We start from the raw sequence: 13,560 nt of genomic DNA, 5'->3' as shown, positions 1-13,560 counted from the left end.
TAAATTAGGCAGCTCAAAGCATCTGATATCAGACTTCCAGAACTGGGCCAAGGCGCTCAATGCAGCTTTTTCTATAGTGATTCGAAGCAAATCCAGCATCTGGCCATATCTCTTATTAAAGTTGGACCTCGCTTCCTGTGGCATATGTTGATAGAGATATTGCACTCTTTGCATATCATTCACCACCGCATTAATTCTGATGCTTCTGTTCTTTTCTGACGTGTCAATGGTTTGACTTTGAACCCCTTCCATCATCAAGTGTTAACAAAATCGTTCAACCTATAATAAGAAAGTCTAGCAAAGGAGTTAATTAAGAAAAGAAAATTGTTTATATTATCACTATATTACATGATGATGCATGGGTTAATTTGATATGATTAGATGCAAAAGAATGACATATTATCAACAAATGAATCTATGTATAAAATGAGAGAAACGAGTAAAAAGCACGCTCTCCTTTTGTCCTAAGAAGTGGAACTTATGGGATGTGGATATTGAATCGTCTAAGACCCTAATCAGGTGAGAGCTATAGTCAAATTATGTGCAAACTCTCCGGGTGGTTCTAGACTTCTAATAATCATGGTTCCCAGATTACCCTCGTCACACAGACAAGGACCCGATTCATGAATTAATCGCCCGTAAGGATAAAACTTCTCAAGCGAATAATTCATAAGCTAGTAATAATCTGAGTGGTGACTCAACAATCGTCACGTGAACACTAGGTTCCTCATGACAATTATCGAGAACACCTCCTACTCCTGAGGTTCGCACGGGCTCGGGTATAGAGTCCAAAGTAGTTTGTGCATCGAGCAGTGATAGTGGGGTGTGTGTAGAGAGCATACCAACCTTCATCCCTAATACTACCCAATCTTGCAAAAGGAACACACAGATTCATATATGTATATACGACTAATATATCCTGGTAGTCGTCTACCCTAAGACCTCAAGCAATATCAGATATTAACATAATATTGAGCATATATAAGAGAAAACAAACAAGAAACACAAGAAAAGGGTAAAACAAATTTTAGAGAAAGCTAGCAGTTTGCATAATCAATTAGTCAGGCTTGACTCTCAAAAGTCCCCAGCAGAGTCGCCATCTGTCGCAACCGGGGTCGCGGTGGGACGGCGCACAAAGAAGTGTAAAACAGAAGAGTCGCCACCAATATTTTTAAAATGGGAAAACATCAGAAAACCCATAAAGAAAATGGTCTTCATCCGGGAGTCTATTACGCGTAGGGAAGGTATTAGCACCCCACAGCGCCCGTTTATAAAACGGTTACCTCTAATTAATTGTCCAAAATTAAGTCAGCTTTCTAAATATTTGTTTCACCCCAAAAGAAAAATGTTTTTGATTTTAGTACTATTTGATTTTTGTGTGTTTTGATTTAATTAATTGAAAAAGAGTTATTTAGAATTTTAGCTTGACAGTTGTAGGTGCCTGCTCCTACGTATCCCCAAAGTGCAATGGAGAAATCAAAGCCACGTAGTTCTTTGGAAAGATTGATGTTTTTGTTTTTATATGTTTTGTAAATTTGATTAAAACTTGATTCTTGACTTGATTTGATTAAGGAAAAAAAAGTTTGTTTCAAGGTATTGAAACTCGAAAGGATTTTGAGGATTTGAAGTTCTTTACACGGCTTTCAAATTAAAAAAAGGTGTACGCTACCGAGCGGATAGTCAAGGTAAAGGATAGAAATGCTATTCCATTACCGTAATTAATCTTAAAAATTTAATTATTCATGCTACCAAATGGGTAGTCTAGGTAAATGATAGAAATGCTATTCTATTACCAAAAATGCATTTTTGGAGTATTGTTTATTTACATTTAAAAATCATGCTACCAAATGGGTAGTCAAAGTAAAGGATAGAAATGCCATTCCATTACTGTATTTGACTTTGAACAAATTATTAGTACTCATAACATGTATCAGTTAGACATTCCGCAGCACACAACATATATCTTTGTACTTCACTATGCCAAAAGTAACTAGCCAGCAATGAACTAATTACTATCATGGTAGAAAGAAGAATAAATAAAACCAGATGAAAAGCGCATGGGCCAGACCTTGTCTTTTAACCACTAACTCTAAAATTAAACTTGAATTTTTATTCCTTTCAATACTACTCTAAAATTCATTCTGTTTTTTACATGCTTTATGTTCCTTTTGATGATGGTGATTTTAAAACCTCTATGCTTACAGGGATATGATTACAGGGATATGATTACAGGGACACAATGATAGTTCACCTAAGCCAAACATTGGAAAAGAGAGACAGAAGTATGAATTGTTATAAAGGGAAAAATGGAGAGTATCTTCCACATGATTTCTCTTGTTCATTTTCCTACCTAATTATGTAAATTGCATTGAACTATTGAATAGAATTATTTTTGATTCTAAGCAGCATTTCAGTTCAATTTTGTCATGTTTCAAACTGGTTTAAAAGCATATGAAATTCATTTGGCTAAGCAAGAATTAAAAGGGAAAGAGTATGTTTACTTGGATGAAGCTAATTTTCTTTCACTCCTTCTCTTCAGCCCTGTGCGTGCCTCCTCTCTTGTGTATGCTCCTAGTTATTCTGGTTGCTATTTGTCACTATTGAGAATTAATGATCAAGAGATGATCACCAATCCAAGGTATTTGCACTCTTGTTTTTATACTCTGCTTTCACACTCGGTTTTTCTCTTCTTCCTCTGTTTTTTCTTTTCTTCCTCCTTTTCCTTTTTTTTCTACTGCATAATTTCACCCCTTTTATAGAGGTTGGGGGCGGTAAACAATTTGCCTCAAGCTCGTGAGTCCTGCTGTGTAATCTCTGACAATAAATTTCCCTAAGCAAGCTGTGTAATCATTCCTAAAAATTCTAAAATTGCGGCTCTGCACCCTTATCTCCTCTTACTTTTTATGGTTTCTTATCCTTTTGTACTGTCAGAAGAAGGTCAAAATTAAATTTACCACACAACTTGTTCATGATAAGCCCTTGGGAAGTAGCATTATCTTCTGCATTGTCAATTTTTCACACCATCTTCTCTTTTTCTACCACATGCCACCGCCACCGCCATGTTTATTTCCCCTGTTTTGAAACATTTACTTCCTTCCATCCTATGTTTCCTAACTTCCTTCTTTCTTTTGCTTTTCTTTAATCAGTTTCGTGACTTTCTATCCTTCCTCCTTCTAGTTTCTGATTTATCTTAACATGTAACAAACTTATCTTCATATTAAAGAATTGAATGTATTTTTTATGTTTTATGTTTTTTTGCTTTTTTTTTTGTTTGTTTGTTTGTTTTTTACAATAAGTAAATTAAAACCTGATACTAATAATGATAAAGGGGGCAAAATTTGGTGTTCACACATACTTAGTACATCAACACATAATTATACATAGCCAGTGTCTTACATAAAAGTATCATCTTACTGAAATAGACTACATCCCAACCCATGGCAGCAAATCAGATTTCCAAAACATAATGTCACTACCCGTACAACAACTTACTCCAGGCTACTTAATGCTTGCCAAAAGCCCCACACATGTTCCTTGTTTTGTGGGTAAACATAAATATTTACACAACCCATTGGCTCCATAACTGCGAGTACACTCAAAGCAGTGAGCAAATTATGTGGGGCAGCATTCCATTCCCTAGTGCCACCATTGTTTATCACACACCAAAATGGTCTATTATATAGTATCACAAACATAGTTATATATACAGTAGTCCAAAATATAGTCATTATAGCATTAACTTTGCACATTTGCTGCTCATGGCTGCTCCCTCAAGCGGTGCTGGTGAGCATTATCTGCATCCAGTGGCAGTCTGCTCCGGTTTCCACATCATCTCTGAGTTCGTTGTGCTCACCTGTTATCAGTTTCAAAGCGACCCTCATCCTAATATTCCGCTCCTTCATCTGCAAACAGTATAAAGCATGATCATTAGCAAACCAAATGACTGAATTTTTCATTAAAGAAAGTATACCATAAGTGGGTATGAGTGTAGAGTATACCACTCCAACAATATTAGGTGTAAAGTAATTCTCCATGTTCATCCAAGATAGCACCCACAAAGCGGAATCGTCGCTGCACAATGTAAAGGAACATTCAAACAAGTTTCAGCATGTGGAAACTTAGAAGATTATATCATAACATGAACATGATGCATTCTTCCTGGCCCAACATTTCAGCAAGGAGTATATTATTTTGAACAAAGTATGTGGGCAACTAAGTATGTGCTGTTTAATACCATGCATTTTTTCACAAACCTAGTTCCACAATTAGGGATTCCTCTTGCTTCTATAATAGACCAATCTTCCCAATTAGTTGCTCCTTTCAAGTAGTCCGCCGGGTAGTACACTGTTTGTAGAATATCAGTAAGGGCCCTAGCCTGCAATAATATACTTGGTTCATCATGTGTCTTTTACAAACACTATAAATCCTTTTATTGATTAATGCTAGACAAAACATTAAAATATTGTAACACCCACCACGCCCTTATATGTTTCTTCCCGGCCCCTAATCATATGGATGCTTGCGCTAGAGTCAAACTTGTAGATCTTACGCTCCTTCACAGCTACTACCATAAGATGCCAATGGCTGCCTACCTCTTCAATAGGGACATAAACCTATAACATTCAATAAAAAAAAAACAAACCGTAAACATTTATATAAGACAGGGAACTATAATGTTTAGAAAGGAGAAGGAGACAATTTCCAAAATATGAACTCGGTTTCTAAAATCTCTATGAAGCATATGTATATAATCATTAATGTATTGTATATCATTGATTAGTTATTAAATTGCAACCATTTGTCTGATGTATGTTAACTCAGTACAGAAATGATGTACTAAGGTGTTGAATTGAACAATATCTGAAGGTAAGAAAATATGTCACATGAGTAAGAAAACTTCAATCTCTGTCTCTCTCATGCACACACATATATTGAAAAATTGGGCAAAAAACCCTTTCAAAAGTTGATAAAGGTAGGTGGGCCAATTAGAATGCTAGTATTTATGAAAATTGTTATCTAAAATGGAGACCTATAATGTTTTTAAACCAAATGGATACGACGCAGCTTACATGGGTAAGGTTTTGGAAAGGATGCATCCACGACAAGGCATATTTGTCCGTTAGAGCTTTTGTGTCACTACCCATACCAATGTCCTCCTAGATCATCAACAAAACCAATACAATATTACGCAATTATTAATTGGTGGAAAAAATTGTATTTACTTTAGTATATTCCTATCCACAATGGAAGAATTCCATATAAATAATATGATGTATTCAATATATTTGAATGGCAGTATATTTTACCGCAAAAGAAGGCGGCAGGCACCAGATGCTATCGATTTCCTTGTTCTGCTGACGCCATGTTATGGCTAGAGCACTCATGTTGATAACCTGAAGGACGAGGTTAAATGTTAGTGACATATATAATCTATTATGGATCTTCATTCAGTGGCATATGTTAAACTAAATTCAAAGTAGTCTTGCAAGGACGCACCTCCTCTCCCACAATTTTCGGAGGGCTCAGGCAATCAAAGGCCTTTCTGTCATATGTGGTGTTTCCAAACTTGAAAAGACTCTCACTGACACAAAGTTTATCACATTTCATTTGATTACATATCTATTAAGTTGTAAATAAAATATTTCTATGTAGTAGATGAATGGAAAAACAACATTGGACTGTGAATATCAAATTTTTCGTACGTAGTAGACTTATCAGGACTGAATACATAGGCACACGTTTGCAGCTCTCCTAAGGTGAGTTTCATATCAGATGTTGGCTTGAATTTGCACCTGACATACTGTGGCAAATATGAAGCATAATTTAATAGATTGAACTCTAAAATTCCTTACAATGCAAATTTATAATTTAACATATAAATTTACTTGAGACTTTAGGAGCTGATTTTCTTAGACTTTTAATTTAATTTTACCTTTGGTAGGGTGGTCAATTGATTATTTCCTCTTCGTCCAGTCTCTTCCCCAGCCAATCCTTTTCCCTTATATGGCTTGCCTTGTGGTTTGGCCTCTGAGATGTGGATTGTGTTGGATGTCCTTTGGAGCTTGGATGATGCACCTTCTCTTAGTGGAGTGAAGGCCAACTTTCTACTTATGTGATTGTCATCTAGTCCACCTTCATGGTCTCCAGGTGTCTTTGGCATACAATTAGTAAAAAACAATGAATAGTTAGATTAAGTAATTTATAAATGTTACATGTACAGCAGGTTATTGAAAAACAGGTGTTATTTATAATTTACCCTGATTTCTATGCCTCTACAGAATTCAGTCCCTGTAGCATTGATTTTTGTCCATGACTTTCCTACATCAATGTGCTCCACTTCACTAAAATAAGGGTCAGTTATGGTCACGGTTTTGGCTGCTCTTTTGCGGAAGTTTAGCTCGCCTGCCGTCCCATAAGTAACAGAACCAACGACTTGCCCAGTTGCCTGATCCTCAGAGCTATCAGAAACCACTACGTTCATGTTCGGAAACTTGATTTTGGTTTTGCTAGTTACTGGGGTCATATCTTCAGGTAAAATGTGTGCCCTCTTCCCATCCCTAATGTTGGTAAATATCACACCCGACTTGCTGCAGTTCCCATGTCCATCTTTTACTTCCTGTTCGGTTTTGAAGATGTGGTCCTCAAGCATTTCCTGAATGGACCTCGTGGTGGTTAGATTCTCCATGGTTACATTTTCAATCTCTAGTAGCCTTCTGTTTAGATTCTGAGACAAAAAGATAAAGGTAGTGTTTTATAAAGAAGTCAAATATGCAACCCAAATATAAGGAACAAAGTTTTCGTTACACCAAGTGTTCTAAGCTTAGATTCTGAGACAATAAGATAAAGGTAGTGTTTTATTCACATGTCAAATATGCAACCCAAATATAAGGAACAAATATTTCGTTACAGCAACTGTTCTAAGTTTAGGTTGTGTGACAAAATAATAAAGGTTGTGTTTTTCTAAACAGGTCAAATATGGAACCCAAATATACGGCACAAAACTTTCGTTACAAGAGCGTTAATCTAAGGTTAAATTGTTTCGGTGTAGTAATATTATTTTGTAAATGAAGATGAAGATCTTTTAATCACCAGAATCATCTCCACAACAAGGCTTGGAGGAGCGTTTTCTTCATTATGCTGAGGCGCAGGTTCATCTCCTTTTCCAGGTCCGGAAAATAACTTGTTCTGCACAAAGAGATAACATGTAAGTATGTTTTCTGGTAATGAAAACTTCGCAGCAACTCAAGTGAACACATCTGACCAGTGTGTGTATATACATAATAAACCAACAACTCAGTAGGGTTTTTGTAAAGATTTCTTACACTTGGTTGGTTCATGACAGTAGCATCCATTTTAGGTGTATCATCTCCATGTACATCATTTGGTGTAGGAATCCTGCAAAAAAACGTGGATTGATGACGTTGAAAGATCATGAACGCATATAAAACGAAACCAGCTTTGTATATTTGTTGGTAAGTAAAATATGGCTCACCCCCAATGGTCATCCATTTCCTGGTCGTTGTTTCCCATCCCAGCCTCATAGCTTTCCATTGAATCTGAGAGTGAGATGTATATCATCAGCAGTAAGGATTGAAGGAGGAAGGAAGGTGACGGTGAATGGTGTTTCTTGCTCAAAGTGTTGAAGGTGGTAAGCCTCTCTCTTTATATGCCTTTTAAAGAAAACAATATTTTATTTTTTTATCAACGGGTCAGTCACACGAATGAAATAGCTCATATTATATTAATTTTTACCATACATATCTCAAAGTAGCATTTAATGCCCGTGCAGTGGTTGGTATGACGAGACACTTTGGCTGCTCATCATGTACCATGCTGAGTTTATGTCCATAATCCACATATCACAGCCACAGATCACCCATTATCAGTTCCCCTTACAACGTGCAATCACCCGCTGCCAGAGCAACGGGTTATTGGGTTCATAGTTAATATAATATGAATTTATTTGTAGCAGTAGGTAGGGATGGCAACGGGTATGATCGGACACGGCTTTTACAATTACCAAATCCAAACCTGAATCCTAGACCCAACCGTAAACCAGACCTTTTATAGGTGATAAAATGAAATTCATGCCCAAAACAATTGGGTTTCAGATTTAGCCGAAACTAAACCCAAACTCATTACTTACGTGAAATAGCAAGTCTTCCCAGAACCCGATCCATAACCTACTTTCTTAAATAAGTGAAATTCATAGAATGGGAATTCAGACATTTACAATTATTAAAAAGAATTTTTATTGTGTATCCAATCTAAACCCAAACTCATTGCCTTAGCGTGATTTTTATTGTGTATCCAAACATTCACTATTATTAAAAAGAATTTTTTTTTCCTGGTGAATTCAGAGTATGTTTGGATACGAATAACATTTTTCGTTACATAGGTTAAGGGAGAAAAATGTACCTTAATATGTTTTTATCTTTGTTAAAAAAGACATGTAAACTTAATAAAGTATGTTATGAGTGTGACAACGTAATTAATGAAAATGTAGAAATGTGATATTTTTTCTATTTCACTTTTGTGTTAAAACACAAGAATTACAAAACTTTTCACATAAAAATCTAATATTTTATACATTTTATCAAATATAATTTTTTCAATTGATATTTTTTATGAATAAAAGAAATATGTAATTAGTTTGAGTATAAAATATACCAACAAAAAACTGTGTTTGTGATCTAAAAAAATAATAGAAAATAACACATAATAATTAGTATGAAATATTTATCATAATGATCAATGATGTTAATATTTGAATGTATAAATAACTTAAAACGTCATTTAAAATTTAAGAGTTGCACCTAGTATAATGGTAGTTCACTCTCACAATATTGTATTGGGAATGGGTTCGACCCCTATTCAAATCAGTTGTTTGAAGGCAATAATGTTTTCCACTGGACCACCAAGTGACTTTTGATTTTTACTAACTTTTATTTTATATTATCTTTTCTACCGGTGCTACCAAAAAAAATTTACATAGTATCGTTATGAAAATTTAAAATTCCCGGGGGTGCGGAGCACCGGTAAGCCACCCCGGTGGCCCCGCCCCTGTAAAACAAGAGAAAGAGTTGCATTACGAATTTATAAATGAAACATGAAAGAAAGCATCACATTTGGAAAAGTATTTCAATAATGTATATCTAGGTTTGCTTGATCTCAAAGACCTATTTTGAAGGGCTTTCATTGCATTTTGTGCTGCCCTTAAATCATCATAATATGAAATCACGATAAAACCACGATGCTTGCAGGCAGTCTAAATGGTCGGAATGTCTCCAGAACAACAAAATAGTTGACTTAGATGTCACTATTACTGGTATGAAGGGCTTCAATAAGATTCTAAAATAATAGCTCGTAGGATAATAGAATAAAGAAAAAGCCTTTAGATTATGAAGATAAGCCATTAGATTAACAACCAAAATGTCATAGCAGATTGCAAATAGCAAATACCAAACAATAGATACTACGATAATGTGAATGAGCTTTATCCTATCAAAAGTCCCCGAAAAGTAATATGTACTTTTACATGAAATTAAAAGATAACACCCTAAAAAATTCATCAAAAAGGAAAATACCTCAATAAGTTAATGATAAGTTCATACAAATGCATACTAAAACCAAATTAATTACTCCCTTGTGGTTCATTAAGTGTACACCTTCATCACATGGAATAAAACCCTTGGATGAATAGTGTCATATATGATATCATTTCTAGTAGTTATAGATGTCCACCTAGTCAATTAGAATATGTATCCTTATATTATTTATCCCTCATTTTAAATCATGGTTCATTGGTTTAGATAACGGTAGTGGTTTTTCTATGCATATTATTTTCAAAATAAAAGTGCATAGCATATAAACATATTTTCATTTCGCCTAATACAAAAGATTTATGAGTGCATTTGAAATTCTCCTTTACTCATGTGCAAACATAAATTTACCTTCATTAGTTAATGTGTTTTACAAATATGGACTTACACGCATCCATTTCGTTTTGCAATGGAATTTAGTAAAATATTCAATTGTTTAAAAATATAAATTTAGGCACATGTTTCTGTGGCAGTGTCTAAAATGTTTGTGACACATTTGGTATAAATGTCGCCCAAATAACTTACCAAAGAATATGTGTATTATTTCAAATAAAACATTTTAAACATTTGTGGGTTAGTAAAAAATACCATCCTCCTCCTTTATCAAAATAATCCTTTGACAACCCAAAATGATTAAACCCAAAATGATTAAAATCATAACACCTATATTTTACTTTATTTCCGCATATGCAACCTCTCTCAATATAAAATATCTACCTTCAAATATATTATTTTTATCCAAAGTAATATCATATTTGTGCATTATCCCCTAGATTTATGACCGCATTTTCCATTCCAGATTGAATGCATATGGGATGCATTTGTAATGAAACCACCTACTGAGGTACCCAAAGTTTGAAGTTGTTATGAAGCACGGCAAGCAAACACATTGATAACACTTATATATTACACACATTAAACATGAAGGAAGATTGGTTAAGGCACTAATTACTCACATATAGTGAGACAGAACATACAGATAATTGATGAAAAGCTCCTAACTTATTTGGTACTGAAACATAACTACTCCCATAAACACAACCATGCTCCAACTTCATGGATACAGCTCCCACAGCTGTGGTTTCTAACATGACACCTAACGAACTAAGCCAACTAACTAGGATAATAGGTTCAACAATATTACAAACTGACCTTCATGTTTAGTTGCACACACACCCTACTGAATTCTTCCCAGGATCCCCTTCATAGTTCTCACCTCGTGCTCAAGTAGCGCGATCTCTTCAGCCATTATCGCGATATGTTCGTCCTTCTTCACGGACGAAGCAACCAACTTTGCCATTTGGTTATCCTTCTGTTCCAACTCAAGTTTATAGTCTTCAATTTGCACTTCCTTCACCTTCAACTGGCTAAGCATGTCATCCAATGCATGAAAGTTGTAGTCTTTGACCCGTTTTCCTGTCTGATTAAGCAGTATTTTCAGGATGAGCTTGGCTGCACTATCGCGAGCATTATCATGTGCAATGTTGTACTTTCCAGTCATCATCATTGGCCTGTATAACCTTCCACGCGTCACAGCAACCGTGTACCTGTGGTGCGGAACACCTACGAAGTGTTTGGTGTCTACCACTCCCCACACAGGGGGAGGTAGCTCGAGGGCCTCACAAACATTTCCAAGTAGAGCTGAAAGGCTAAACTCAACCACACAGTCTTCTAGGCCTGTTTCTTCAACCTCATCCCACTCATCATTCATGCTTTCATCTAGTTAAAAGGAAACAGAAAGTTTAACGTAAAAGAGTATGCATGTGTATGGACTACATACATTATATTAACTGAAAACAATGCACAAATGTAACGGAACAAATTACCGTTCAATGAAAGACCTGCCAGAGATATGTTGTTGCTTGAACTTGGACCACCACTGGCAATCCACGCTTCAGCTGCTGCAAGTCCTTCCACCGGCTGTGCCTCATCCGGAACCATGTGGTTGTCTTCATTTGCACCAGAGGAAAACTTTAACCACGCAGCTGGTGCTTCCTCCATACCGTTGAACCCTTCGTAGGCACACCCACTGAAACGAACTACCTGTTCTTGGCAGTCAAGCCAGTCGGTGTAAATACCAGCATTTCTTCCTTTGTACACAACATAGCATTTGTTCTTTCCAGCCATGATATGCAGCTAATTCCTTCTAACCACTCAAGCAGATGTGATATAAAACGTATGGTGAAAATGAAATGGGCCACGTAAATATACTATTATTGCTTTTGGACCGTGATTGGTTGGATACTCCTCCTTATTTTATTAAATCTGAACCACCTTTTTATTATGGTTTTTATTATGCTAAACCATATCATGGAACATGGCATGCATCCATTTCTCATCCCATTTGGTGTATATTACAACTTGTCATTGACATTATCATATTGTATTATCACCCTATATTATCATGTCCATGTGTACTCAATGATCTGAAACCACTTTGTTGACTATAAACCCATTCTAACTGTGAGAAAAAAACAAAATCCCATTCTATTTGTTCAAATGTAGTTTGCTTACTATTTACTTTATTATTTATCTAAAAGTTAATTTTTTTCTCTCTTTCACCTCATTATTTCTCATCTCTATCTCATTTATCTCTCTATCATACCAAACAACCACTTAAATCCACTTTATTTATCACTTATTTCTCTCTACTGAATCTCTCTACTCTACTTTCTCTTCTCTATCTCTCTCTATTCTACCAAACCAAACATAATGTAATAGTCTATTATTCATAATAATGTTCTTAAATTGTACAATAATGCACGGAAGGTGGGCCAAATTTGCCTAATGTTGATAAATAAGTAATAAGCACTAAGCTATTCCGGCATGCTTTGGTGTGGGCCAGGGCATACTCAATTGCATATCCTTTTAGAGGATTTATTCCAGACCCTCGTACAGCAACTAGATTAGGTGTACAAAGTGGAAGGTGCCGTAAAGTCACGTCCTCTGTGACTGTAATAGTGACCATTGTCACAGCTTTCCCATAATATACTAATATGTTGTCATTTTATATTGGCTTTTTATATTTATTGTAATACCACCAACTGCATTTCCGTCCCCCAAAGCTTCCATTTCAAGTACTCCCTCTGTCCCGCCACATTTTTCCAATCCCCCTCTGCTATGAATCGCGTCTCCAGTCAAATATTGCAGAACATCAACCTGACAAAGCAAGTAAACGGGGACAGGCAGATTGTGAAAGCCGGGATGGACATTTGACAGTTGAATACATGTGCGGACCCACTGTTTGGTAATTCTTACTTAGACAATAAGAAATGGCTAACGCTACATGAGGCTACCTGTGGTTCAATTTCATTGTTATACGTGTTATACAGGAAATGGCTAACGCTACATTGACGCCACTTCTGAGATTAGGTAGAAATGAAAGAGAAGTGAATGATATGATTTGTAACGTGACAGGAAATGTAGAAAAAAATAAAAAGAAAAATCGTTGTCGAAATTTTGGCTTTGGTTTCGTGTCATTCCGAGTTCTGTAGCTCGAGTTATGCGCATTCTAGCGAAATCATGTTTTATTGTCCATTCGTGCTTAAATGTCGAATTCTAAAGCTTCGAAAGCTGCTTTTCGGGTTTTGTTAGTGTTATTAGTTGTATTGTTTCTTAGCGACTAAGCAATGATACTTTGCTTAAGGTTTGGAACGAGTTGAGCTGAGGAAAGAGGCTTTGGAGCAATTGGTGAGGTTTCACAACTGAGGAGGACGCCCGGGTAACGTGCTGAGTTCGGGAGCTTTATTTTGGATTGGACTGGGATGTCGAGCTTGGATGGAGAAATTGGCTAAGGTAAGGGTAACTCAGTTTTAGCGCGTCTTTGAGTCCTGCATGCTTTTATCGCTCTGCGTGCGTTTGAGATGAAGGTGTTTAAATTGATTGCCGTAACACCCTGAAAATCGGGCCGTTACAGTCAGACAATCAAAATCATAGTCAATATTAGCCCTCATAGATG

The 13,560-nt window shown here is 36.0% G+C and overlaps 1 protein-coding gene across 1 annotated transcript; it reads right to left on the bottom strand.

Moving 5' to 3' along the window:
* Window positions 1-10,517: 10,517 nt before the first annotated feature.
* Window positions 10,518-11,951, bottom strand: LOC130720125 (uncharacterized). Its single transcript, XM_057570744.1, has 2 exons — window positions 11,429-11,951; window positions 10,518-11,321 (listed from the first exon to the last, which is right to left on the bottom strand). The coding sequence occupies exons 1-2, from the start codon at window positions 11,727-11,729 to the stop codon at window positions 10,780-10,782; spliced, it is 843 nt and encodes a 280-aa protein (XP_057426727.1). The 5' UTR covers window positions 11,730-11,951; the 3' UTR covers window positions 10,518-10,779.
* Window positions 11,952-13,560: the final 1,609 nt, after the last annotated feature.

The sequence above is a fragment of the Lotus japonicus genome, chromosome 5, assembly GCF_012489685.1.
Source record: "Lotus japonicus ecotype B-129 chromosome 5, LjGifu_v1.2".
Lineage (NCBI taxonomy): Eukaryota > Viridiplantae > Streptophyta > Magnoliopsida > Fabales > Fabaceae > Lotus > Lotus japonicus.
The sequence above is the reverse complement of the archived record's forward strand: the minus strand, read 5'-3'. Positions and strand labels throughout refer to the sequence as shown.